Source organism: Vidua macroura, chromosome 5 (assembly GCF_024509145.1).
Source record: "Vidua macroura isolate BioBank_ID:100142 chromosome 5, ASM2450914v1, whole genome shotgun sequence".
NCBI classification, from domain to species: Eukaryota; Metazoa; Chordata; class Aves; order Passeriformes; family Viduidae; genus Vidua; species Vidua macroura.
The window spans coordinates 22,560,097-22,587,939 of NC_071575.1; the positions used below are offsets into that span (position 1 = coordinate 22,560,097).

The following is a 27,843-nucleotide window of genomic DNA, read 5'->3' on the forward strand; positions in this document are numbered from 1 at the left end:
AAGTTACAGAACGGCCCTGTCTCAGTCTCACCATCTTAGAGGGAAAAAAAACCCTTTTATCCAAACATGATGCATGAATAAGATTTTCTTGAGCATATTCTCAGGCACATGGGGTGATTTTAGGGCTGTCCTGTGTAGGGCTAGGAGCTGGACTCAACGATTCCTTGTGGGGGTTCCCTTCCAACTCAGGATATTCTATGATTTTTTGAGAATTTTCCCTGTTTCAAAAAAGTGATGTGCTGGCACAAAGGGCCTTCAGAACTGAAACTTGCATGAAGAGTGAGTCATGAGTCCTTCCCTGTGTACACAGTGCACCTTTTGATCCAAGGAGATACACACTGCAAAAATCTAGGTTACCTTTTTTTCTAGTGTTGGAAAACAGATTACATTGTTCAGTAAAGGCTGATCTTTGTTTTCTCCTGTGCTTTTTAAGTAACCTTTAACCATATGTCCGAGGCCTTACATGAATGGCCTCTCCTTCTCTCATCAACTTTTGTATTGGCTTTTATTAAAAACAAGAGTGTACAAATAAGATACTTTCAATTATGTCCCTGTATTTCTCCTTATAGCTGAGTTGCTAGAAAACAATGGCAGATAGACACATACATAAAAATTCCCCTAAGCTTTTTTCTGCAATTCTAGTTGCCCTGGTGCTGGAAATAAGATCTTCTCCAAGATTAACCACTGTGAATTTTAGCTGATTGATGTATGATGCTTGAAAGAGGCTGAGCCTCCTTCCTCATGCAGATAATCCTTACTCTTAAACTGGTTGGATTTTGCAGTGCAAGTCTATCTAATGCAAAATCAGTTTTCATGTCTGTATCATTTCCATGTACTGTAAATGTACTGTACACAACCATGTACTGTAAAATCCTGCCTAACATACTACTCCTGCTCAGTTTTTTCCCTCTCCAAAGTAAACATTTCTAAATTGAGAGCAGCCATCAGCCCTGCACAGTGAGGTTAAAATGGCAACTTTTTGAGTTTTGCCTGCCCCGTGGTGAATTGTGCACGTAGTGCTTGTTCATAACCTTGTGCTTTGAGCCTGAGCACAGGTGTGTAAGAACACAAGGAAAATCTGTGCTTCTAGAAAAAAAAAAAAAAAAAGTACAAGGCATCACAGCTTAAACTGGGGATCAAAACTTACCTTTGTAAGCACAACACAATCCCAACAGAATCTTTGGGGAAAACAGTATTAACTGTGACACTCCTGTGTCTTTTCAGTTGTTCTAGTGCTGCCACTGAAATATCCTCTGGTGATTCTCCAAAGCAATTACTGGCCTCTTAATATAGCTACTGAATTCTAGTCGATGATGTTCACCAAAGAGGAAAGCATTTGATAGATTAATATATTCTTATTTTTATCACAGTTGCTTTATCCTTTTGCAGCCAGGTGTACTGAATAAAAACAAGGATTAAATTACCAGTATCAGTGCTCTACCCTTCTTAGTGACTCCCCAGCTCCCTAAGCTAGTAAGATAACACTGTCAAAGGGAGTCTTTTGAACAATGTCAGGTGCTATCATACTGTAACTGACTGACTTCCTCTCTAAGAGTGGTGAAATCACAGCAGGCTGAGACAGACCTTGTGGTGAAGTCATTGGCCTTGTCTTAGTCACTGAGAAAAGAAGAAAGCCAGAGTCTGGTTGAAGAAGGATGGGGTCAGCTTTAAGGAGAGCTTTAAGCTGATGTAGACATGCATTGCCATTTAGAGCATGGAGGATTCATCTTTCCTAACTGGATGAAGTGTAGCCTCCTATTTTCATATGCCAGTGGCCATGCTTTTCAGAACAGCAGCTGTTCCCTAAGCCCTTCTAGGAGCAGGGAGCCAACAGCTTTCCAGGCATCTTGTCCCTGATGTGTGCTGTCCCAAGCTGTCAGTTGTCCCCTGCACCCCTGTGTGTGTGGCCAGGTTTTCCCAGCTTTTACAGAGATGGGGTAACAGAAAGGTGTTTTAAAAGATTTTACTCCATTATCAGTCTTGATGAATAGTGAGACACAAGAGTTGTAAAACTCAACACCATTCCATCAGAAGCCAACCTATTTCCTAGGTACAATATCTTATAAATATTTTTCAGCCTATTAGCTTTTGCCACACAATGCTGCTATTACTTCTAACACCAACTGCCTCTATTTGTTCCCCACATAGTCCTGCTACAATGTATCTTTCACAGTTCTAATTCTCTAAAATATCTAGTCTTTTTGCAAGGCCATATTTTGAAACTTGTTGAAACTTGTTTCTAGTTCAATCTAGTTCCGAAATCAACACACCTTATCTCAGTGTTTGCATACAGATGTACAAGACTGTGTGAACTTTCTATCAGATTTTAAGAATTTTTTACAAATTCATTTCTCACAGCCATGCTGTGTGAGCAGCACATGGCCCAGGGGCAACAGGCTGCCAGGGACCAATTTCCTGCTGGGCAGGTCACTTGTGGAACTGGCTGCCCGCCCTTCACTCTCTAAAGCAAAGCTCCTCTAAAGCAAAACTTCCATGGTCCTTTTGCAGACAGATGTTTCCAGCTTGCCCAAAGCTATATTGCCATAAAAGCTGATAGGTGAGAGAAAGCAAACCAGACTTCACCTCTCTGGTCCCATTTATAAAACAGGGAACAATCCCACAGTTCACTGAACACAGAAGTCTCTTGACTTACAAAGCCACGTGCTTTTCCTGGCCCACCCATCTGAGTAGAGCTGAAAGTACTCAGTTATGTGCTGTTCAATACCTTCCTTTTGTACTGACATGGTTGGTATTTTTTTAAGCTTGCTTAAGACTGCTAAATTCATATTTGTCAGTGTCCTGGGTGTTTTTTATAAGCATGCTTTTTGATACTATGGATTACATTAGAATTGTAGCACCAAAGAGAGGGGATTTTTGTTCCTTTATTTTTTCTTTTAAAAAAAGTAACCCTTTAAAGTACTAAAATTTTAAACCTCATTTCTGTTTTACCCTCAGCTGTATCCAAGGATTAAACCTAGAGAAAGAAACTTGGCATGAAATAGTACAGAATCCAGATTCTTGAAGTACTAATCATGGATAATTTACAGCAAAAAAGTCCATTTTTTGTTGGTTCCAATATCATGAGACTTATTTCAATGACAATGTCATTTGAAAGCTATGAAAAATGTACTTTGAAAACAAATGAAGGATTGATGCATTAGCAAATGGATGAGGGCATTGTACAAGATGAAATAATGCTTACAAGCAAATGAAATTCTGCTGCCTTTAGTTGAATCAAGCCATTATGTTCAAGTACCCACCTGGCTGTCTTCAAACACGGCAGAAGAGAGTCTCACTTCTTTTCTGCATTAAATACAAGGACCTTTTGAATTTGCCATTGAAGGAATAATCATGAAACAGACAACTTGGCTTTGTCCAAATTTATCCCGAGGCTTTTTCCAGATGGGAGAAATTGAAGTATGTGCACAGTACCCAACTGCTTATTGCTGGAAGCAGAATGTTTGTTAAAAGAATTTTAAAAATCTGAAGTGCATCTGAAGAGTGACAACCACATGACCAATCCATTAGGCAATAACTTTTTAAAAAGCTATAGCATCTTAGAAATTCTATGTATTCAAAATATCATGTGCTGTAACAGAAATGTAGTTTTAGATTCCTCTTTTTACAAAGAGCCTCATGTATTTATTGTATTTTGTACTTTGAAGACTAAGTGTAGAAACTTTCGGTAGTCCTTGACAATGTACTTGTTTTTACTCTACTTGTTTACTCCACCATTAAACTTTGGTCTCCTCTTAAGCTTTAACTCTGGGTATTTTAATAGTGATTTTTATTAGAAATGTTACCAGTAAGACACACTGTTGTTGTACATTACACTAACTTTCAGCTACTTTCTGTATTAAACTGAGCCCCTCCTCCCCCATCCATTCAAGGTAGTTTTTCTGCATTTGAAATTGAACTGAATCTGTTAGTGACACATTGTTAACTTTAAAAGCTAAGGGATATACTTAAGAAGAAAATCCAACTTGGTACAAGTATTTTCCAAATAAAGCCTTTCCTATAAAGCCTTTTCTATCCTTTCTATCTCTCCATTTGGCAATAACTTGATACTGAACAGTATTTAACGAAGTAGCAAATAATTCCTTAAGGGTATTTAGAAAGTGCCTCACCCTGCAGGCTCATGTTTTCCTACTAGGTAAGTCCTACTGATTTCTGAAAAGGTGCCCATAAGGAAGAAATAGTTTGTAAGGAGGACACAATTCCTCAGGTGGGGAAACTAAAGGCAGCAGCAATTGGCTCAGTCACAGCCTCTGCTTTCAACAGGCTGGGTGTGGGGTATATAATCTCAATCTCTAAGAAATAAAAAGTGCTTATTTTCTGGCAAACTTTATTTCTACTTTTTTTTTCTTAATTTAAATGCTTTCTTGTATTTCAAAGGAAGATAAATAAGATACAGGAACTCAAGATTCCACCTGAAAGCATGAGCTTTCTCTTGGCATAATCTTGTTATCAGCAGCCTCCAGCTCTGGGCACATCAATGCTCACTTTGGCCAAATATGTACTTGCTACTCAAATTCTTTAAAGAATATTTCACTAGGATAGTGCTGGGGCTTGGAACCCCTATTTCTGAGTACAGGTGTTTAGATATGCAATACTATCTCTTTACTAATTTCAGATATGCAGGATGTTCAAAAAGCACTTTTTAAAACCAGACTGTCAAGCTATGAGCTTTTCTTCCTGAAGTCCTGTAAAATGCCTTAAATACAAAGATATTAGCAAAGCAGTGTTTTCAAAACTTGCACTGAGGATTGATACTAAACTAAAGCCTTTTTCCAGAGGCTATATGAGAGTAGGCACAGACTGTCAGACCCATAAAAATGAGGTTGCATGTTCTTCTGTGGAAGTAGAATGCTTTTCTTCTTGCAATTGCGTGCAAAATCTGCTTGCTTTGTGTAAGTTAAGGCACATTCATGTTTGGATATTACTTGTATGTAGCTTGATTATCTTCACCTGATCATGCTCTTGTTGAGGTCTCAGGCTGATGCCAGTGGCTCAAATGACAGTAAAGCACAGCCACTGTAGCAAGAGAGAGAGGAAAACAAGGTTATATTTAGTAAAAAGTCCTGTAGCAAACATGCATAGCTGCATTTCTAGCATACAGTCAGTCTGTTGTTACAGAAGTAATTTTAGGATCTTTCCTGAGTGATTTAAATTTATATCTCATTTAAATCAGAGTTTTGGGATTCTTAGGTTCAGAAATAAGTTATGTTCAGGTAATAAGGAAGTCAAACGTGTAGGAGGGTACTTTTCTCCAAACTTAGTCCTTTCTACAGGGCACACATGGGCAGAAAGAAGCAGACATGAGCAAGACCATCAGTCTTGCCTACACAACTGCACCTACATTTTGCTCTGTTGATAGAAAAAGCAGGGAAGAAGCCAAAATTACTACTTCTACCAAAAGTGGCTTCTGATGCAAGTAACTGCGTCTGTTAGAGAATATATTGTGATGTAAGTACATTTTTAAAAGGTAACCTTTCTAAGGCTACTTATAAATACAAGGTAGATAAATCCAGCACAAATGTGAGTACTTAAAACCAGCCATCCTCAGTCAGAATGGAGCAGGACAGACTCTACATTCCCCCCCACCATCACTTTTTCCCCAAATATGAAAACAAATGTTTTAGAGCTAAATGAACTTACATTAACAAGGTTCAATTCTATTGTCCCACTTTTTTCTGTATCCAGTTTTCTAAACATTTCTGTGGTTGGAGAAAGATGACAGACAAGGGTAAATACAGGAACTAATTTGAAAGTCTCCCCTTTCCTTGTGCTTCAGGATCAATAAGGAATTAGTCCCAGAATCTAAAACTTGACAATGGCCTACACCCCAAATCAGAAAGGGCCACTCCAAAGTCATTGTGCAGGAGCAAGACTGAACATTTTTAATTGTTGCCTAGTATTTTTTAATCAACATAGATTTGTTTGTAGGGAAGACTGGCTGTGGTTCAGCAGCCTGGCCTAAGAGACTGATTCCTGGATCTAGGAGAAGCCAGATTAATATCTCAGGTTTGTCTGAGTACCTTATCCTGGGCTTCTGGACAGTTCTGCCTGACCAGTTATCCTGCTGGAATCACAAGGCAGCAGAGCATGTCTGGTTTCTACGTGTGTACTCACTGAACAAGGTTTCAAGCCGAATCAAACAGCGCACAAAGTTGTCAAAGTCAATGACAAGATCCTCATCTGCAAAACGAGCCACGATGACCTGATGTAACTGGCAGTTCAGTTTGAACCCTGAAAATACAAGGCCAATGATTTAAAAGACTCTATTTCCAAAGATTAGATATGGGTACAAAATTAAATGCCTGATCTTGCGTGGTGGCAAGAGGAGAAGGCTCCAGAGTGCCCAAAATTCAGTAAGTTAAGATGGGACTGTATGGCTCTGAGCATCTCTCAACCCTGCTTGAAACTGATGGAATCCTATGAAGAGAGAGATCAATATAAATACCTGCTGTTTCCAATGCCCTCCTCATCTCATACGAGTTCATGGTACCCGATCGATCCACATCAATTTCTCTGTAAATTTTCTGCAAAACACAAAACCCAAAGTGAAACCTTGACAATAATGCAGAGCGTGATTTGGCTTCTAGCAGAAGTGAAACATTTTGAAATGCAGCCTGCATGTTACTTAAAGAACTTTGCAACATTGATCTGAAGGACTTGGTACTTACATCCATTTGTTCTAAAATTGACTTTAAAAAGTAAGTTTTTTAATGCAGTAGCCAGAGCAGATAAAGATAAAACCTGGGGGATTACAGACACACAGTCCCTGCTTTGGGAAAGGTCACTGTGCATGTTGTATGGTACAAATCAGCCTACAGCCACTTCTACAAAGTGGGGTTGTGTCTTACCTGGTATTTCTGAATCTTTGTCCAGAGGGTGTGAAACTCCTTCAGTCCCAGTTTGCCACTCCCATCATTCTTCTCTGAGTTAAGGAAGTTTCTTCAGAGGGAAGAAAAAGGGGTTTCCTCTCCCTCTGCTGGGTTTACTTGCATGAGCAGTTGTGACTTAAATTGCAAACAGGAAAGGGATTCAAGTCCTCTCTGAAGGACTCATCCTCTCTCCAGACTCATCCTGTTGAATACACAATTGTTGCCGATGATTTCTTTCTAAATTAAGATCATTAATTTAAATCATGACCAGTTCACAAGCGCTTTCTGCACCCCTGCTGCAGGTCTCTGTCTTTCCACAAGTATAAACAAGCCAGGATGATTCCATTTTGTTCTTCATAGTGGGTTCAACACCTGCAGTTACTGGAGCACAAGTCCTGGGTCTGGATTATAAACAGGAAAAGCCACAGACAAGCCTCCTACTTGGACACCTTCAGCTCTTGAGCAAACAGCTAACAAAAGAAGCCTGCACTGCACTGTGCCACTGGTCGTGGCACTGCACCCAAAACCTGCCAAGGACTGCCTGTGGACTGCTGTATTATACACCAAATTATAGAAAAGTATCACCTTGTGTTGGTAATTTTCCCTTTTTCCAACTTTGAAATTCAACTCCCACTGCATAGACAAGCTGAACACAACTATTCTTAGACCTGATCCTTCATCCTACACTTTTGCCTGGATCTTAGGAGTAAAAGCTCCGAAAATCCTGCATTCTCTCTGCTTCCTGTATGGCATGTCAAAACAAAACACTGCATTTATGTCCCTCATTTTCCATTTGCTAAGTCCCCCTATGGCTTTGTGATGCTTTTACCAGCTCCAGCCAGATAACAGAGAGGTGAAACAACCCTACAGCCAAGGCCATCCTCACCATGCTGAGAGCCTTTTCCCAGCACAAACATCACTTTGTCCCCAGCTAGACCAGAACACCCAACAGCTGGGAAGGCTTCCAAGCAGACTTTGTTTGATGATGGATTTTCCCATTTCCTGGGATAACACACAATAAAAAGGGAGTGGCTTTTCAGGGGAATCAGGGTAAAGCCAGCTTCTCCACCTCAGGAGCCATTAGTACACCAGGATGGACCCACCAGGGAGCAAAGGCAGCTGGCCTGCTTCAGCACAGGAAGGGGAATATCATCTAGGAAGAGCTTTAAAGGATACATCTAACAGGTCAACCATTATTTTGCATGTCTCAATACTAAAGCCATCAGATTTAATATCTTGGCCTGTAAAGAAAGAGCAAAAGACAGGATTATCACTGAATGCTGTACCACAGGACCTTCCTAAATAGCTCATGAGCTCTCCAACCAGCCTTTATTTGCTTCCAATGGTGCCATCCTTTGAGCTGGGATGTGTCCCAGCTCAAATGAGCTGGGATGTGTCCCCAAGCAAACAGCCTGAGTAGTCTGGTTTGTAGGCATGCTGCAGGAGCAAGAGACAGAGACAAAAGCTTCCCTGCTCTTGCTGTCTGCCTGCAAAGTGGACTTCTGTGGACAAGCTTATGGAGGTCAGCAGGAAGTGGCTTCATGAAAGGCTGAACATGAAGCCAAGCTTGGTAGCCAGCAACAGCCCATTGCTGATTACTGGCTGCTGCACACAGACATACACCACAGTCCTGACCACCTGATAAGATTTCACTTTGGAAAATAAAGAGGCAATTATTTCTCCAAGCACTTGTTTCTTGAGCACTGTTTAGTGGGAAGGAACATAATGCAGAGCCAAGCTAGGAATCTCTGCAGAGAAAAAGAAGCCCAGAGTTTCAAAGTTTCTCCTCCTTAGGGACACTCCAGACCATTGGCTGTGCTACTGCTTGAATCACTCCTGGGTGGTTCAATACTAAAACAGCAGCAATACCTCTCTTGATTATTATCAAGGATTATTCAAATCCATCCATCTTCCTGGCAGCCAATTCCCAGTGGCAGATGCTGGGATAAAAGACGGGTGTCTTTTACTTTTGTACTCTGCCAAAGCACACATCCTGTGAAACACCTTCTGGGCTGGCACAGCCCCAGCGTTTCTGCAGCCCCCTGAAGCAGCAGAGAAGAGCATGTGGTCATGGCCATATGGAGAACCAAGCAGCAGGTCTGGGGCAGAGCCCAGGCTCTGTCCCTGCCCAGGTCAGTGGTGCCCTCTGTGCTCCCATGGCCATGGTGGAAACCTGCTGGTGGTCATCTGAAGCTGCTGGTGAAGGAAGGCACTCACGTTTAGCCAGGATTTTATTCAGGATGCTGCGCAGTTCGAAGGCAGAGATCTCTGCATCCTGTGGAAAAGAAGAAAACAAATTTTCCACTGTGCAGACACCATCTGCAGCCTCTGATTCCTTTGGGCAAGTTGGCCAATTTCTAAAACCCCTTCAAGTTCAGTTCCCTTGAATGGAAGCAAGTGGGAAGCTCTCCCCACCTCCCATTCCCAGGAGCACCACCAATTCCCAGAGATTAGCATACCCAGCAGCAAGGTGTGCCCAAGGCAAGAGCAGCCTGGGGAGAAGCTCAGCCCAGCCATATGCTCTGCCCAAAGACAGAATTCAGGCCCTGCAGAGATAAAAGTCGAGCCCACAGTTCAAAAGGAGCAGAGATTGTTCACCAGGAGCGCTCCCCAGTCCACTGTGGAAGCAGCTGGGTGACTGCACAGCTTCTGGGATGCACAACTGTGCTCACACTTGAAAGCTGACTCTGCACAAGAACTAAACTCTGTCCAGGGGGAGGCATCTCTTTTACCCACTCACCACGATGCCAGTAAGATATTACCAGAAAAACACTCACATTTCCTGCTAGCTGCCCAAAAAGCTTTTTAAAGCTGGGTTCGATGTCATCCTCACTGATCTCAGTCTAGAAGACAGAAACAGAGAATGTCAAAAAGGGGGAAAGTTTCTGCCTGAAAAAGACTTAATGCATTTCCTTGCCCTTAGTAAAAAAAAAATCAAATGGCAAGGTTGAAGGTACAAAGTGGTTTTTACTATGATTTTATTCAGTTTTATTTTCAGGGGCATCTCAAAACACTGGCAGTGTAAATGCTGGAAAAAACACCCACTACACATGGGGTAGCTGCATTAGTAGGCAAAGCATCCCCAGCTCCAGCAAGACTAAACATATGGTGAGCCACTATTTACTCCTGGAAACAGCATTACATGCAGAAACAGCCCTGCTGCTGCAAGCTGCACTCCTGGACTCCTGGAGAACAAAGGGAATTTCCTGTGGCTCCAGTTAATTCTAGAGAGTGTACCTCTGCCTGGGAAGTCCAAGTTCTAGATAAAGGACAACACTTGTTTCTATTACATTCCTGTTTATATTTCCATTTGCTTGACACCCAGCAATGGATATTGAAAGATCTTTTCCCATTTTCTCAAAGTGGGACAACATTTCTTGATAATGCCTACAGAAAACATCACCCTGCACAGGAAACAGGCACTCCATCCCCCCCTTACAACAAAATTATCTCAATTTAAAATATTTAATTTGATGTACCTCATCAAAATTGCCTTCAATTTCATCATCTATCACCCTAGAAAGAGAAAGAAATCAATATTAAAATCAAAACAAGTCATGTTTATGATGCTTTTCCTTCAAGCTTCAGTTAAAGAGAGATTCTTTAAAATATGGAAATAACAATGAGCATTCAAAAATTACTGGATTAATCAGCGATGGACACAGCAAAACACAGTGAAAGCTGTATTTTGCCAGCTATGGCAACAAGAGTTTGAAAAGATAGTACAAATTGTGCAATATTCTGCAGAGCCACAGACAGGATTTTGAGGCTCACATAACTCTTTGGGTCTTTTTTTGCCTACTTAGCACAGGACCAGGTTCTTGGGTACAAATCAAACTTTGTCTAGTAATTTCTTCTTTAAAACAGCGAAAAATTGAGAGTCCTAAAGTAATTCTGATGTGCCTCATGCTGTCCCCCAGGTGCTGAGGGAGCACCAGACCTAGAAATGGTGCCCAAGCACTCCTAAGGGCCCATCAAAAGCTGAATGGGTCCTCACACAACAAATATCCCGGGTTTCCCACTGCTGCAGGAATATGCAGCAAAATATTACAGGACAGAGGAAGGTTTCTGCTTGCTTTGAGTCAGGGCAACTCAATAAAAAAGACCCCACACCCCTTCCTCAGGCTTTAGCCCAGCTGCTCTTAAAGATGTGACACGTCTAAACCTTTTAATTTTAATTAAATTGTAATTGAGATAACAAAAGCAATAAAAGTAACAATAATAATAATCTCCCCCATGTGCCCATTGCTGTAATATGGTCACCAAAAGCTGCCTACGTGGAGTTGGCATTTTTTTCAGAGAAGACTCTGAGGCAGAAGTCCCCATTCTTGTTGGGTTCAAAGGTGGAGGGCACGATGATGTATTCTCCTGCAGGGAGCTTGAACCGGTTCAGCACCTCCCGGAGGTTGATGAAGGTGTTGGATTTTTCCCGGGCTTTGTTGGTCAGGAAGAAGTTTTTGCTCAGATGAATATTTGTCTGGCCAGAAAACTTAGGAAAAGCAAAGAAAGGGGAGAAAACCCACTGCAGTCTGCATGTGTTCACGTTTACAAATACAAAATATCATAGATATTAGTTAGCTATGTCTGGGGAAAAGAAAATAAAAGAAAAAAGATGTCAGTTTGACAGAACTGTAAAAGAAGAGAAAGGGGGTGGGAGTCCTGAGATGTGGCTGCAAATGTATTTTGCAGATCATTGCAATAAATCATTCAGGTCATGCTTTTGTTTTGCAAATGATGATGGGTGGCTGAAGACACTGGGCAAATTCTTCCACCAATCATTTTTCTTTAAATTGAGATGGCACATGAGCCATGTCCCTCTGGTCCCCAGAGCTGGTGTCACCTGCAGCTCAGCTCTGCCTCCAAGGTCAGGCTGCCTCAGAGCAGAGCCCACTCATGGAGGGCTCCAAAAATAAAACAAAACAAAATAATAAAATAAAATCATATTTGGAGTGAAATATCTAGTGAACAGTGTCCCTGCCCATGGCAGGGGGTTGGAACTGGGCAATCTTTAAGGTCCCTTCCAACCAAACCATTCTATAATTCTGTGATCTTCCAGAATGAACCATTTTTGCAGAGTCTTACAGGTGGGCCATTTCAGCTTTAGCAGCCAGCTTCAGGAATGTGCACCTTTCAGAAACCTCCTCTTTCCTCTCCTCCTAGAGTTTTAAGAATGAAGAAAGAATTTTAAAAACCTGGCAGACCTGTTGCATAGTGGGAGATAAAATTCCACCTTATAGGGGAAGGAAGAGTCATGGGACTGTAGATAGAATCAGTTTTCTTAAGGAAATTTAATATTTGGACCACTAGGGTGAGTGACAGAGTACTACTAAGGCATTTAAAAAGTACATAAGAAATGTAATTAACCAGTAGCACCATTTCTTTTCCTGATGAAACCATCCTTTACATAAAAGCCACTGGTTTGGGCACAGCCTCAGGAGCCACAGGATGCCCCAGCTGCTTTGAACAGACCCTCACAGGGACAGCAAATCCAGTAATGGGGTTACCCAGGGGTTTTGCTGAGCTTCAGTCCTTCCTCTGAGGAGCAACAGCTAAGAGGCATCGCTGCATTGACACCCCTCTGTGACCCCCAGAGTGTACTATTAGCTGCCTGCAGGTAGAAATAGAGAGAAACCAAAATAGGTGGTGCTTAGGGAAATGAATATAAACACCTCCTTGGAATATTATTTATGAGTCAAACATGAATTCTGTGCAAACCTGGAAAAAGCAGCTGTGCTCTGGGGGAGCAAGTGTGGGGCTGGGCTGGGAGGAGAGCCATAGAAGAGTTGCTTTGGGGAGTTTCTGCAGCACTGAACACTTTTATCCCAATCCAGGACACTCTAAAAATGCAACATGAGCTCAAGGCCCCTTCCAAAATAAATGGCCTCTAACTGTAGACTCTGTGCAGTCATATAGGATGAAGCAGGATCCTCTGAACCTCTTCTTCCCACCAGCCACTGAGCCCCAGCTCTGCACCTTGACCACCAACCCATGCCACATACCTCTGGGGGCACCTGCAGGGAGAGAAGGACAGAGTTATTTGCTTGTTGAATGGTGAATGGCATCTCCATCTTCTTTTCACCATTGCTTAGCAAGGACATACACATTCTTGGAAAAAAAAAAAAAAGCAAAACAAAAGAAAACAAAAAAAATACTTGGCTTGAGGGGAAGGTGGGTGTTGAGCCCATATCACCCAAGGCCAAGTGCTGGCTCAGCTCCCAGCTCCATCCCTGATGCAGGTGAGGTTCACCTGGGGCAGCATGGCCACAGCCACAGCCACAGCCAGGCTGGTTGTGGCTTCCTGTTGAATCTGCTCCCTGCAGCCCACCACAATTTTTATTGTAGGCTCAATTTCTCTACTATTTCTCCCTATCCCCTCTTTCACACTTCTGCCCTTCTGACCTCTCCATCATCAGGAAAGGAGACAGGGGCTAAGCAAGCATGATGCAGCTTTTTGTTTCTTTACACCTTCCTTGCTGCAGCTGTTGTCCAACTCAACCCATCTGAATTTTGTCGGAAAGCCCAGCATGGGAACTGCACTATCCCATTTATAGGGGGAATGATTCTCCCTTTTCCTCCCACATTCCTGTCAGCCTTCCTTGCCTCATAAATCGCAAAGCCAATGGTGTGCATGTCCTCCCCCATCTTCCTCTGCTTCCGACGGTGCTTCTGGATCAGCCCAATGAGGAAAGTGCAGCCACCCTCAGGATCATCAGGGTCCTCATCTTCCTCCTCCAGCTTGATTAAATACTGAGGATTCGTCCAGAATGTGTCTGGGAAGTGGATTTAAGCAAAGTACTCAGAGGCTTCTTTGACATCAACCGTGATGATATTTAAACATGTCAGATATGACAGATGTGGCTCTGACTGCCAAAATCAGCTGTGAGACGAGAAAACCAATGCACTGCCCTGCCCACCCCAGCCTTTAGAACCACAATGGACCCTCATCAGGGAGCCACATTTCCCAGACACCCACACTTTTTGGAGATTAGTCCTAGATATCCCATAAGCCATCCCAAAACATCTCCTGGAAGCTCCCAGATAAAGTAAAAGTGGACAAGTAAAAGGTTTCTCCATTTTTATCTTACTTGGGTAGTTCCTGCAGCCCCCTGCAGTGGCTCCTCGCCGCCAGTTGCCATCCAGCTTTTGCAGGCTCCACTTTTTGTACCTGTCACTTGCCAGGGTGTCTGGAGTCAGGTTGCAGATCTCCAGGCGGGAGTAATGCCTCAGGAAGTCGTTGAACGCCATCCTGTGGGAGGCAATGCCACTGGCAATGTCTCCTCATAAGGGTTTTCCATACCACCACCTTGTTCATCCTCCCTTCCTGTCACTATGATTTAGCACTAGGGTTTGGGGTGAATTTGCCCACTCATCTTGGAGAGCAAACTGGGAGAGGTTACTTTGCATGAATAAAAGCAGAGCAGCTGACATTCCCTTCTGCTGGAATGGGAACCCAGTGACACTCACCAAAATTCCCCATCTTCATGTCTCCTGGTCAGTTGTTCCCGCACCTCCGGGTCAACACCACTCCAGTTTGGGCAGCTGGAAGAGAACCCCACATCAACTACAGCCCATGGGAAAGGTGAAACCCTAATGCGGCTGTTCTGGCACAAGATCTAACTTTTAGCAGTTCCAGAATTCTCAAACTACTGCAGAATTAAAAATAGATGCACCTGGCACATAAAATACCTCACTTCTCAAATATCCATGGTAAGAATGAGAAACAGAGTGTTATTTTTAGGAAGTGCAATGTCTGGATTGAGACAGAAAAAGGAAGAGTCTGAATAAAAACTGCCCAGCCACAGAAGTGCGTAAACTCCAGTTTTCATGGCTAACAGCAGAAATGGATTTTTAAAGCCCTTTTATAAAGTGAGTTTTCAAAAGCTCATCACTGAATCCAGGCTGTTAAATAAGCACAAACTACAGGGAGCTTTCTAGGATTCACCAACCAAATCATTGCATCTTACACAAAGGCTGGAATTTGCATGAAAAGCATCACATACTGTGATGGCTACCAGGGAGATGACAGTGAGGGGATGCTTCTCTCTGAAACAGTTCCATGTGAACACCACATCCAGACAGGACTTACAGAGGAATTTCAGGTAGGGAACAGAAAAAGACAGAAAAGCCAGACACACGACCACACCCCTGCAGTAAAGGGCTACTGGCAACAAGGAAGCCATTGACTCACTTGTCATTCCATTTCCCAGTCCATTCCACTTCTCCCCAGGGATTTCGGATTCTGATCAGCTTCTGCACTGTTCCTCGGAAGTTCACCTGATGGGATCAGAAGTGTATGGAGAGTCACCAGGGACTCAGCACCACACTCCCTCCCCCATCCTCTACAGTAATTAAAAACGTGACAGAGCAAGTATCTCGGTGCTAGGCATGACAACATGCACACATCTGGTCCAAAAGACAAAAGTCCAACTGATTCTGAGTGAGCTTCACACAGCCAGGCTTGTCCAAAGAAGTTTTACAGCATGCACAAACCAAAGCCTGTGAAAACCAAAATGTCTGATTTGTGCTGCTAAAATATCACCTTTGATAGGATTACAAGCAAAGGGAATGTAAAATTGCTATACAAAAGCCCAAAAGCAGGTACAGAGATATTTCTCAAAGTCATCACTTAGGTATAAATTGTCTCTTCACATTCAAATGCCTTTTTACCCCCCTGCTTAAATATAAAAGGAGCCTGTTACAACAGACAGGATACTCAAACTGGCCACAACCCCTCTGACCTCACCAATGCCCCACAGAGCAGCAGCCTCAGCCCCTCCTCTTGTCATCTGCTGGTCTCTGCAGTCCAGAGATGACACTCCAGTTGAACCATCCTTACTGAGTCTGCACAGATCTCCAAAGGAACAGCTTGGCTAAATCAAGCCTACTTGTGAATCAAGATGAACAAACTCCCTCCTCCCTGCTTTTGCTGTGAGAAGAACAAATGCACACCCACAAACCAGCAGAGCATGTCAGCAGCTCTCTATACCTCAGCCTGAACTGTCAAAAATTATTTCAGAAACCATTACCAGTGAACTAACCAAAAATCCACTGCACACATGGAAGGATGCCATGATTTATTTGCTTCCTTTGCTTTGTCTTTTCTTCACCAGTCACCCACTCTTGGGCAGTCCGCTTGTGTTTGAACACCAAGCCCCACTGAATGGTGCTGTTCAGCAGGCACTTCAGGGACAATAATACATGGGTTTTGGGGTGGGTTTTTTTTTTGGTGTTGGTGGTTTTTGGTTGTTTTTTGGTTTTTGTTTTTTTTTTGTTTGTTTTTTTTTTGTTTTTTTTTTGTTTTTTTTTTTTTTTTTTCCTCAGGACACTTCTTGTTGTGCTTGTAAGGTAAAAAGTGTGGCCTGCTGTACAGAAGTGCACTTGAAAGGCCTGGTCACCAGCAGAGGGTAGCATGCCTTCTGCACAGAGCTGTCCACCACCCTGGGCCATTGGAAATAGCCATGCTTATGGAATAAGAGGGGTTTTTTTGGTCAAACACCCAAGAAGGCAAATCTGTGTTTTTCCAAAACATACCAACTAATTAAGCATTCCTTCAGAAAGAAGAGACTCAAAACCCAATTCAGTAAAATGGGTGACACTTAAAAATTTGCAGTGTTGAAGATGGGCTTGTGGTTGCCACACACAAAACCTGCTGCACCTTGGGGGTGGCACACCTACCTCCTCTGCCCCGGTGACCGAGTACGCGTGTCCCTTCACCAGCTTCTGGGAAGTGACTGCTTCTGTTTCTGCAGCACTGGTGATCTGGAGGGGCAAAGGACATCAGTGATTGCAGCTTCCCATGGGCAGGGGATCCAACAAAACAAAGCTTCCCACTCCAACAGAGCTTTTATCTCACTGGGAGGCTGCAGGAGTGGCTTAGCTGCTGCACAAAAGCAGTAAGTGTGGCAGAGCAGGGAGAGGGGACAGCAGCACATGTGCTGGTGCTGGAACCCCAGGGAGTTTGCCGTGTTTGTGGCATGGGGTGCACACCAGAAGCCTGGCACTGCAGCAAAGTTCCCTCCTGCCTCCAAAACACTTGGTGTCGTGCAACCACTCTTGTGCATGTGGCTGTCATTGTCTTTCCACCATTTCAGAAGTGTGTGACCTCTAAACAAGCATAATTGAAGCTTAAACAAACAGAGAGGATTGGATGGAGCAGGCAGTATTCCTGCTGTCAATTCATGGCCTATTACTGCCCCACAGCACACTCTCCATTTAATGCTTAATCTCTGTGTCCCTATTTCTCTTACAGAGCAGAAGGAAAGATTTTACAAGAGTTTTTTTTTCAAAGGATAAACTCAGCAACAGTTCATTTACTCTACAGAAAGTGCCAGCACTTATCAACAACATAATATATTTACTCTCCCCCCCACCCACCCAAGGGATTTGTATAAGTCTGGGGCAAAAATCCAGATGTCAGATTCTTATCTAAATGCAAACGAGTAAAATAGGCCTTGAAAATACCATGAAGTCAAACTGACATTAACCAAGCACTTTTCCTGCTGTGAAGCTTCCCTCTCCTGGGACTCTGATTTAACTTGAAAAATGGGAGGAAACATTTACATTTCTATTATGAATGGAGTTTTTGTAAACAATTTACCTTCCCTTTAGACATAACTGAGATGCAATCTCATTTGGGAAGAGGGTGATTACCACAATAACAATGCTTAGACTCATTTCAGTAAAGCTAAAAGCAATGCTGAATCCTTGAAGGCAGGGCCAAAGCTCCTCTTTTTCTTTCCCATGTGGGTCCAACTTCTGACAACGTGTCTTCTCATAAGACCTTTTAAAGGTCTGGCAACAGTCCGAGCCTCTCTGCTTCAAGAACAGAGTCCAGATTTTTTGGGAACATTTTAGGTACAACTTGTGCAACAAAAAGGCTGCAGCGAGGATGGACATTGTCACCTCTGAGCACCTGACTGCAGGAGCCATTAGCAGCAGCTCTTTGTCCAAACCCTCTCAGCCTGTGCCATCCTGCTGCCAAGAGAAGGCTTTCTTAGGAACACAGATGTCCATCAGGACTCCTGACAAGTTCCCTGTGTGATTCATTACCATCAACCTTCTAAAGGGCAGAAGGTCTCATGGAAGAAGCACAAGGGAGGGAATGAGCTTTTTACATGAACTAATGAAGTTTAGTTTCAGGCTAACCCCCATGGAGAGCACATGCCTGGGTCAAATTCTTCAGGCACAAGGTAGAGCAGGGAACCATAGGCAGAGGGGAGTGGCATGCTGTGTGCAGATCCTGCAGGTGCAGCACAGGTCCACTCCCAGCCTGTGTGCACAGCAAGAACCCAGAAATAAACCTGCTAACTCACATCAATGGAGCAGCCAAGGAGAGAGCCTTTCTGGAGTGCCTTCTGAATGATCTTGAAGAGGTTGGGGGGTGGCTTCTGCAGCTCATACCATTCTGCAATGCCACCAGTGAAGTCCTCGAAGCCTTCAGTGGTGGTGCCACCAGAGAGGGACTCATATGAGCCATTCAGCCTGCACAAAATGGGGGACAGGCACAACCATCAAGCTCCCTGTTCTCTTCTCACACACACACAACCATCAGGCTCCCTGTTCTCCTCTTCCTTCAGGAGAGGCCCTCAAAGCGCCAGCTGTTACAGCGGTTCTGCTTTCAGGAGCACTGCAGCAGCTACAAACATGTCCCTCCAGTCAGCTTTGCTTCTTAGACCTCTGTACTTGGAAAGCCCAATATAAAATATTATACAATCATGCATACACCTTGCAGGTTCAGTCATATCAATGACAGGAATCATGAACACTGTCTGAAGAAAAAATAATATATATTTAAAAAAAATTAAGACCAAGCAATTTGCCTCTCTAGTTCCACAGTCTTTAAATCCCTTTAACAGTTATGGGTCTGATATTCAGCTGATCTAAATTTCTTAAGTCAATTCAAAGTTGACTTAAAATAGTAGAGTTAGAGGACATAATTCCTCTCTGGCCAACCCAAAAATGGAGATTCAGATATGAGCATTGAACACAGACCTGGTCACATGGACTGATATGCTTTGCACACTGAAGCACTGGCAGCTGCCAAGCCCTCAGAGGTGCATAGAGCACATGAAATGGAGCTTCCCAGGCCCTGGTGACAGAAGGCTGCTGCAGGAACAGCCTCGCCACGAGATGCAAGAGCTACTTTTCTTGGCTAGCAACAAATCTAATGCTTTTGGCTCCTTGTCTTAGGCATCATCAACAAAGCTGTATAAAAGGAGCCATTGTGGGGTACCCCAGAAGCTGCAAAGGCTAATGAGCAGACTGACACTCTGAAGGCACAGTATCCATGCAACTGGGGATGCTATGGGGAAGCAGGGATGTGAGGGGAGGGAAGCCTGGCCCAAACTCACTTGGCATAGGCCTTCTCCAGCAGCGCACTCCAGAACTCGCTGCCCTCTGCCGAGTGCACGAAGAGCAGCTCCCCGTTCTTGGTGGGCAGCCTGTCGTCCACCACCACGTCCACCCACTCCCCATATTGCCAGAACTGAGGAAAAGAGAGCACAAACATCCATCACCACCCCGTGCGCTCCCAACACCAGAATGTTTATCTTTGAATGTCGATTTTCCCTGGAAAAAACAATCCCGGTGTCCCAGCCAGCTTCACCCACCCTGCTCAGGGATGCAGCTGGCTCTGCTCAGGGAGGAAGGACCACAATGGCAGCCCCTGCTCCCAGGTCTTTGATTAATGGCCTTGTTCCTTCCACCACCCTTTTTAGATGTCTCCTTTTTTCTGTCTGGCTCTTTGACATCCCACAAAGCCATGCCAGGAAACATCACACATGGATACATAGACAGCCACACTGGCTCTTGCCCAATAGCACTAAGAGGAAAAGGCTGTTTTCCACATACCTGGAAGTGGAAAATTCCTGCATATTTATCCTGGAAACTCTGGTCTTTGGGAACAACACGGGACAGAATTTCTTCATTCAGGGTGAGAGAAGCAATGGCTGCCAAGAGCCAACAGTCCCCTGTAAAAAGAAAAGGAAAACAAAAAAACCAGACAGCATTCATTATTCAAACTTTAGTTTTTGCACTGCATCAGGATTGTGAATTATAACCAATAATTCCCTCAGCTGGGATAGGATGATCCCTCCCATCACTTTATCTCTGAGACAGATCAAATACCCTTCAGATCCAGGCAAGTGTTTCCTCAAGATCAAACTCATAAAAAAAAGTCAAAGCAGGCTTTTTCTGACCTGCCACCACAGTGATCATCCATTCTGGCACTGTTTGAAGGAAAACTTAATATTCAATTGAGTACCTGTATGATAGGAAGAAGCACAGAGAAAAGGCAGAGTCTGTGGGCACACACAGGTACTTAGGGGTGCAATCTCTCCTCAGAGGTGTTTTCTCAGGCATAGGCTGCATTCTTTTCCCTTCCCCATGTTTAATAAACAAGTTCCTTGCTATCCAGAGACCTGTCCTGCAGGCAAGCTCCCTTTAAGGTCTCTTGCCAGCCTCCCTGCAAACAGGAGCTCCTTTCACCTTACACATCTCTGGAGGCTCTTGCTCGAGGCCTCTCTGTTTAGTCCCATGTCTGGTCTCCAGCACAGTCACTGGAGAGCCAGGAAAGGCCTGAAGGCAGGCACTGTTTCCCAGTTCCACACACCTCCTCATCCTGCCTGGGATGGAGCCAACACACATTAGTCCTGCACACCACAGGCTGCCTGGACAGTGTTTTTCCACACCATCTCCTGCCACACAGAGAGAGGAAGAGACCTCAGCTCTATAAACATTACACCCCTGCTTTGTGTAATTCTTTTCAGAGCCCAGTTTTACTTTACCAGAGCAGTCACCTTTCTGCTCAGCCATGGGCCTCCTGCAGCCCATTAGCAAGGTGGTCAGAGATTTACAGAGCCAGATGATCCCCTGACTGCCACAGCCCAACACAAAACTCCTCGTTAGCATCCCCAGATCCGCTGTTCCCTTGCTTTGTGAACAGAGGGCAGTCGGTATTGTGCATGAGATCCCACAAAAGAGTCCTGCAGGATTGCAGCTTCAATGTGTGAACCTGCCACAACCTTGCTGTCAGCAAGCTGGAGGCCAGCAAAGCAGCAGGCCCTACACAGCCACTTCTCTCCCATGGGAAAAGGCTCAAAAGCTTATGGGTGAGAAGCCAGGATCCAAATGGGACAAGGTCTCAGGGTGAATGAACTCTAAAGCAGCCCTCGAGGTCCACCCTCAGGCCCAAATCCATCACTGCGCAGACAAGAGCAGCAGGAACATGGACAACCTGCAGCTCCCTCCAGGCTGCCAGCACTTGGCACAGCTGACCCCCAGGAGCAGCTCTGTGAAATACATCTGTCCCACACTTCTTTTCACATCTCAGGAAAGGTGGAAGAGGTGAAATTGCAGAATAATTTCAAAACCTAAGATGCTTATACTGCTTCACAACCTGGAGGGGAAGAACCGACCATAAAATTTCCCCTTCAGCCCTGCCTCTGGCTGTTTGTACTGCAATGGAAAAACCAGCATGTCAGAGAAGCTCTTAAACAAGAAAGTCACCTTGCTATTCTCCTCTGACAGACTATGAAGCAATGATGAAATTCCCCTCCCTACTCTGTCACAGCACATTCACTTTGCCGTGTAAAGTGGTGACTCCTCTCACAGCCTCCTTCAAGGAGCTGAGATCCTCTTCCCCGGGAGCTGCATCCAGAGGTAGCACTACATACTGCAAAGGTGTTTGCTGGGAAAGACAGGGCCAGGAGGAAAGAGTCTGGCTCAAAGGGCAGCTGTCACACCATTCTTCCCAAGAAATATTAGTATTTCTATTCCATACCCAGGGCAGGGGCTGGGCAGGCAGGGAGCAGCCCAGGAAGAACAAATGAAACACTCAAATGGCCACAGCAGCTCAGGAAGGCTTGGTCAAGAAGCTGATCAGGCCTCCAGATGAAGAACATACACTTCAATGCTGTAACACATCTCTGAGTCATGCTTTCCCTGGAGGTAAGAAGCATGGAAATTCAAGGAGAAACACCCACCAGAGGACTGCCACACCCACAAGGAGAATTTATAAAGAATTTCCTTTACTTTCTAGCTGTCTCATCAAGGCAGACTGAAATTACAGCCTGTTGTAAAATCTCTGTTGAACTTTATACTTGTTTCTAACAAGAATTTGGAGTCAAACACAAATCTTAACTCTGACAGCTCTGGGCAAGGTCTTGAGGTTTAAAGGCAGCTGCAGCATATATGGAAGACATCCTTTGGTTTCCACACTTAAAAGTGCCCAACAACCAGGATATAATCTCTACCTTTGTGAACAGCCATCACTAAAAGCACACCTGATAATTCAGACTTCAGATGAGAACAGATCTCATGATTATACCTGGAATTTTAGCACTAAGCAAGCTTGAGCAAGGTCTTTACCAAATAGCCTGAATGTCCAGAACTGGTGCCTCTGCAAGGTTCTTGACAGTGATTTTCCTTTGATAGGGAAGGAAAGCCCAAGGAGAGGCTGACAGACAGGTTGCTTAGAGCCTGAAAGGAGTGTTAGCAAGGCTACATTTATCATAAATAATTTTTGTAAATGAACAGTAGGCAGGACAAGGTTATCAGAAAAGGGAGTATTCTCAGGCTGTGAGTTTATCTATAACACATATTGACAAGAAGTACTATTTTTTTGTCCTGTCATGCTTACTTTTTCCTGCTTTCAGTGTTTTACTTATTTCCATATACCCATCTCTGCATTTACCTAATCTCCAGAACATTAGGAAAAAAAATAAAGTAATTGCAAGGCAAGCATAAATAGCCATAAGGGCTTAAAATTAGCCATTCTGGAAAGAAAAGGCAAACAAAATACACCCATCAAATGCCTGAAGGGCTGTAAGCAAAAGACAGCTCCTCTGGTCACTGCACAGCTCATTGTAAGAGTATGGGGTAAAAGGAAAAATGTACCTTCTGCCAATCACAGACTCATCATTATTTTAAAACAGTCTTAGGTGAACAGCAATTGAAGGTATTTATATTAACACCACAGCACTCCAGAACGTTTTCTCGTTGCAAACACAAGGCTGTGGCAACCCATTGGCAGTAGAGTAGCTGTCAGCATCAGAAAGCCACAGGTCTGATTTTCAAAATTCAACCTATTCCATTTGTTATTTTTTCACACATTTGTTATGTGAGGAGGAGACACCTGCATCCAAACAGCAGCTGGGAGATCCTGTACTGTTTACACCCCAGTGTTGTGATACCATGGTAACATCCACTCCAAAAAAAGGTGGCTAAGGGTGAACCAGGCTTCTTTGGCTTTGGAACCTCCCCTCAGCTGTAATGAGTCACTACATCCCATGTGCTGCCATTTGGAGCCAAATGCCATCACTGACTTTGCAGATCTGATACTGCAAAACCAACTCCAAATACTCTCCTTCAAAAGTTTCTCCTAAGGGAAAAAAAAAAAAAAAACAACCAAAAACAACAGACCAAAAAAAAAAAAAAAAAAAAAAAAAAAAAAAAAAAAAAAACAACAAAACTCACAAGGCCAGAATAAAGGATAATCCAAATCTCAAGGGGCAGAATTTGGTGTCTGGAGAACCTTTTCTGCACTGATGATCAGCTTTGCTCCAGGTCAAAAGCAATTAAACAAATTTATGCACCTGGCCAAAGACTACTGAGCTAAAAGAAACCCTGCTCACTAGCTGAGCTGTTTGGTTACACATTCCCTGCAGATGTGTAAGCTGCCACAAGCTGCCATGCAGATGTGATGGGTTCATGTGCTCTGGATGCCCCATCTCTCCCTGCAGTACTCCCAGATGTTCTGAAGGGCTCAGCAACAGCAGTGAAACTCCCCATGGGCACAGATCTGTTGCTTTTTGATCAAGCCTTTGGGGGATAAATGAGACTACAAAAGCTTCCTCTAGAAAAGAAGCAGCATAATAAAAAACACAGGTTTCCAAAAGCATCTGACATCTTCCAATTAAATCTTCTCTATAACATCCTAAAATGTGATGGGACATGAACATTCAACGTAAATACAAAGTAAATGTAAGCTTAAGCAAATTTATCAATACAAACGCTAGTGTCAGATAAGGCAGTGGAAAAAAAAAGGAAAAAAAAGAAAGCATTTGTACAGTGCATCTGCCAGCCCCATTGTATGAAAGAGCAGAGATTCCATCCACGCTCTTAGGAACTCAGTGGCTATACAAAGATCAAAAGCATCTAATTTTTAATCAACAATTGTCACACAAGACCAAAATCCTGCCCAAATTCATGAGAAGACAGCCAGGAGAGTCATTGCAGTACTTAGTGACAGGGAAAGAGGAGGCACAAACAAGAACACTGACAACCTCTGATTCAGATATAGTCAGGAGGTACAAAAATACCAGCTGTGAGTCACTTCATATCCTCTGGTGATACCATACAACCCCATGAGAACATCTGACTGGTCCAAAGACCACTAGGGCAGCAAATGCTCTCATCAATTTAAAAAGTGTTTGGTATTAGCAACAGCAATTTCACAACTTGAAAATGAAGCTTCAAATCTTTCATTCCTATGCTCTTGCTGCCACAGCATCTGCAGAGAAAAGCTGGAAAACCAGAAAGCATCTAAGTGACTCCAGAAACCAGCATCTCTACAGAAATGCCAGATGTTGAAATGGCATTACAGTAAATTTTAATTTCAATTTCAAGAACTTCTTACCAGAAAGTTTCACAATTAAACAAGATAACAGATGTCTGGCACATGTGTTTAAGCACTGGGACATGCTTCATGCCAAAACAGTCATGATGGGAGACATGGCATTGGGTGGAGAGAGCACAGGAAGGAAGCTGGTGATATGGTAACAACCCGAGGCACAACAGAGTCTAACCCACACCACTGATGATATTGGGGCACAAGGAGAATTGAGTTCATAATCTAAGTAGTTTTACTGTCATGGATTTTTTTATACGAATTACATTTGGTTGTCAAAGCACTAACTTAAAAAACATCTGAATGAAAACATAGGCACAAAATATAAGCTTCTCTGTTACATTTTTTGGACATGAACCCACAAATAGCAGCAGTGGGACTAGAAACTAAGATGCAATGTGGTGAATATCTGAAAGCAAACAAACAGAATTTGGTTCCTTTGCCAAGTGCAGCAGCATAGCACAGGTCATATTAGTCATGTTTCTTACATGACAGCTTTCCCTCAACCACACTATCTGTCTAATCCAAACCCCTCTCACTGCAGTTGTGGAGTAGGAGCCTACTGCTTTCACTTCACTTTACTTCTTCTCCTCATATCTCTGCAGACTTCCTCCACCTAAAACCCCTTCTATCAGGCAAGACAGGAGAGAGGCTTCCAGACTGGGATAGCTGTGCACTCACAGCCAGGCTAAGCCATTTGCTCCCCACTGTCCCATGGCACTTCCCTGCAGCTCTCAGATCTTCCCTGGAGAGCCCCACCAAGGGGTTGCCATTGCACAAACTGAGCAGAAGCCTTGGCAAAAGCAGAGGGCTCACAGGCTGGCCCATCCCTCCTGAAACACCCCAGTTTTGTCTTCCTTGAGAGCTGGCAACCAGCAGGGAATCCCCCAAACAACTTCTTTTCTCTCTATAGCATCTCCCCAGGTTTCAGGAGATTCCTCCTGCCCAGCACAACTCTCTCCCACTGGGGAAAGAGAACTCCTGCTATACACACAACTGCTTTTCCAAGCAGACTGTTAAAGGCAGAAATGAGTCAGGCTGCTCTCAGGCACACGGATTTGAACGTGAAAGGAACAGGCCATGATCAGAAAAACCATCAGGAAACCAGTGTGTGCCACCCCTGCTTGGTGCATGCAGAAAGGCTGTGCCCAGTAACCACACTCATGGTCCCCACCTGCAAATGCCAAGGAAAGGTGGGAAAGGTCTGATTTGAAATGAACGGAGGTGGTAGGATGCAAAAGGAGGTATTTGAACAAGTTACAGGCGTGTATAAACCATGGTGCCCTGGGGCAGCACCTGCATGGAGAACTCAGCTTTCTGCCCCCACCTTACCTAGGGCCCCTTGGCAGATGTCCGTGCGTGTGGCTCCGCCGGCTATGAACTGGGGGTTGGGACACAGCTCCTGGGAACAAAACAAGCCTTGCATTACACGTAGCCGCAGGTGAGGCAGGGAACAAGGCCACGCTTGCAGCAAATTAACCAAACCATTGACCACGGCAGATGAACACCACAAAGACAGAGCAGGGCAGGAGCAGGCACCAGACACACCAAGCACAGTGAGAACGGGAGCTGGTGACCAAAGCTCGTGTGCAGCCAGCTCACTTCACGGGACGTGCCAGGAGGTGCACTGCATTTTCACACATGTGCACACACTCCTCTGCCATTACCTCCCCACCACTGACTACACCAAGGTCTTTCAGAAGTGCCTGGAGGCACCCCGGAGTCCACCTGATCCCATGGCTCCCATGGCTGGCAGGGCTGCTTCGGGAATAATCGCACGGTGGTCAGCTCATGTCTCTGCTGAAGGAAAGAGTTATCGGAAGAGACAGCCCCAAGCGCTACCCAAAGCGATTTGTCCACACGGAGAGTTCTGGATGGAGAGGAAAATTACTTTTCTGACTTGTTTGTTTTCCAGGCAGAGCAAGTCACGCTGCCAGCCTGTCCCCGGAGCAAAGGGGAGCCTCCGGTGCCCTGAGCATCCGCAGCTGCACGAAACGGGCGCGCCGCGGCTTTGCAGCGCGGGGAGGGCTCGCACCGCGCTCGGCAGCCGCGCCCCGACCCGCCGCCCCCGCACGATTCAATCCACCCAAATTTAGGGGGTGAGGGAAGGAGGAAGCCGGGTGATACTATGGAATGATGCTACCGGGGATCCCCCCGCTCCCCCGCCGCCCTACCGTGGGTCTGCGCCAGACGACGCCCTGCGTCTTGTGCGAGCGGGGCCCCAGCTCCCGGTAGCCGAGGGCGGTGGGGCCGGCGGGGAAGGAGGGGTCCTGGAAGAGCCGCCCCTCCTGCAGGCACTCCTGGCGCAGCGCCCCGAAGCGCTGCCCCAGGTAGGGCACAGCGCGGTCGTGCCGCCCCGCGCCCGCCGCCACCGCCCGCTCCTTCGCCAGCGCCTCCGCCATCCCCGCCATCGCGGCCACCGCCCCGCCCCGGCCCCGCACAGAACATCCCGGCACGGCACATCCCAGCCCCGCCTGTCATCCCTCCCCTCCGCCGGGTGCCACGCCGCTGCTCAGCCCCGCCGCACCCCCGGCTTGGCTCGAGTCGCTCTGTCCCGGCAGTCGCGGACGGAGAAGCTTCCCCTCCCCGTCCCTCCAGCTCGTTGCCCCGTGCAGAAGCATCTCTGCCTCACTGGGCGCCTCATCAGCTTCACACCTGCGCCATCCCTGGCTCCCCTATTGCCACATGTACACATCAATTCAAAAAAGTTGGTATTTTCCATGTAAGAGCCAGAACTATCCATATCAATTCTCTACGTTTAGGGGAAAAAAAGAAACAAAACAAAACAAAAAACACCAAACAAAAAAACAACCTAACAAAAAAAAAACCACCAAGACCAACAACAAACAAACAAAAAACAAAGGAAGTGAAAACTTAATGTGGCTCAAATCCCACAATGGTACATCTGTACCCGTGTTGTCACCTTGCTACAACTTTGAACATCGCAGAGATCACTGACAGCTTGATTTGCTGGTAGCCACCACAGCACGCATTTTGCCGCTGCTGGTATGGACCCACCTGCACTCCCCGCACAGCCCAAACCACAAACAGTGAGGTCCCCCCAAGCTTCCCCAAAACACACACACATATGGTGTGGGGAGAGAGAGTGTCTCTGTTTTGGCAGTGAGTTGCTGCCAAGAATGGCTGAAATGCTGCTGCTGGCACCCACATAGAACAGCAACTCTCCGAGGGAGAATTCAAACCATTTGTTTCATATTTAAGTCTGACTCAGGGTGTGCTGGTGCCAGGCAGTGTTCCCTGGGCAGCACACAGAGGCTGGGAGCCCTTCATGCTGTACCTACCACCCACAGTGGCTGCCCAGCTGCCCTG

The 27,843-nt window shown here is 44.9% G+C and overlaps 1 protein-coding gene across 1 annotated transcript; it reads right to left on the bottom strand.

The window, feature by feature from the left end:
- Positions 1-3,770: 3,770 nt before the first annotated feature.
- LOC128807435 (calpain-2 catalytic subunit) lies at positions 3,771-26,924 on the bottom strand. Its single transcript, XM_053977851.1, has 21 exons — positions 26,688-26,924; positions 25,846-25,915; positions 19,737-19,855; positions 19,238-19,371; positions 18,200-18,368; positions 16,563-16,646; positions 15,076-15,161; positions 14,352-14,426; positions 13,973-14,133; positions 13,488-13,657; positions 12,887-12,898; positions 11,165-11,376; positions 10,367-10,403; positions 9,665-9,730; positions 9,105-9,162; positions 8,064-8,128; positions 6,867-6,935; positions 6,464-6,542; positions 6,133-6,249; positions 5,659-5,717; positions 3,771-5,034 (listed from the first exon to the last, which is right to left on the bottom strand). Exons 1-21 carry the CDS (start codon positions 26,922-26,924, stop codon positions 5,011-5,013), a joined length of 2,103 nt encoding a protein of 700 aa, XP_053833826.1. The 3' UTR covers positions 3,771-5,010.
- Positions 26,925-27,843: the final 919 nt, after the last annotated feature.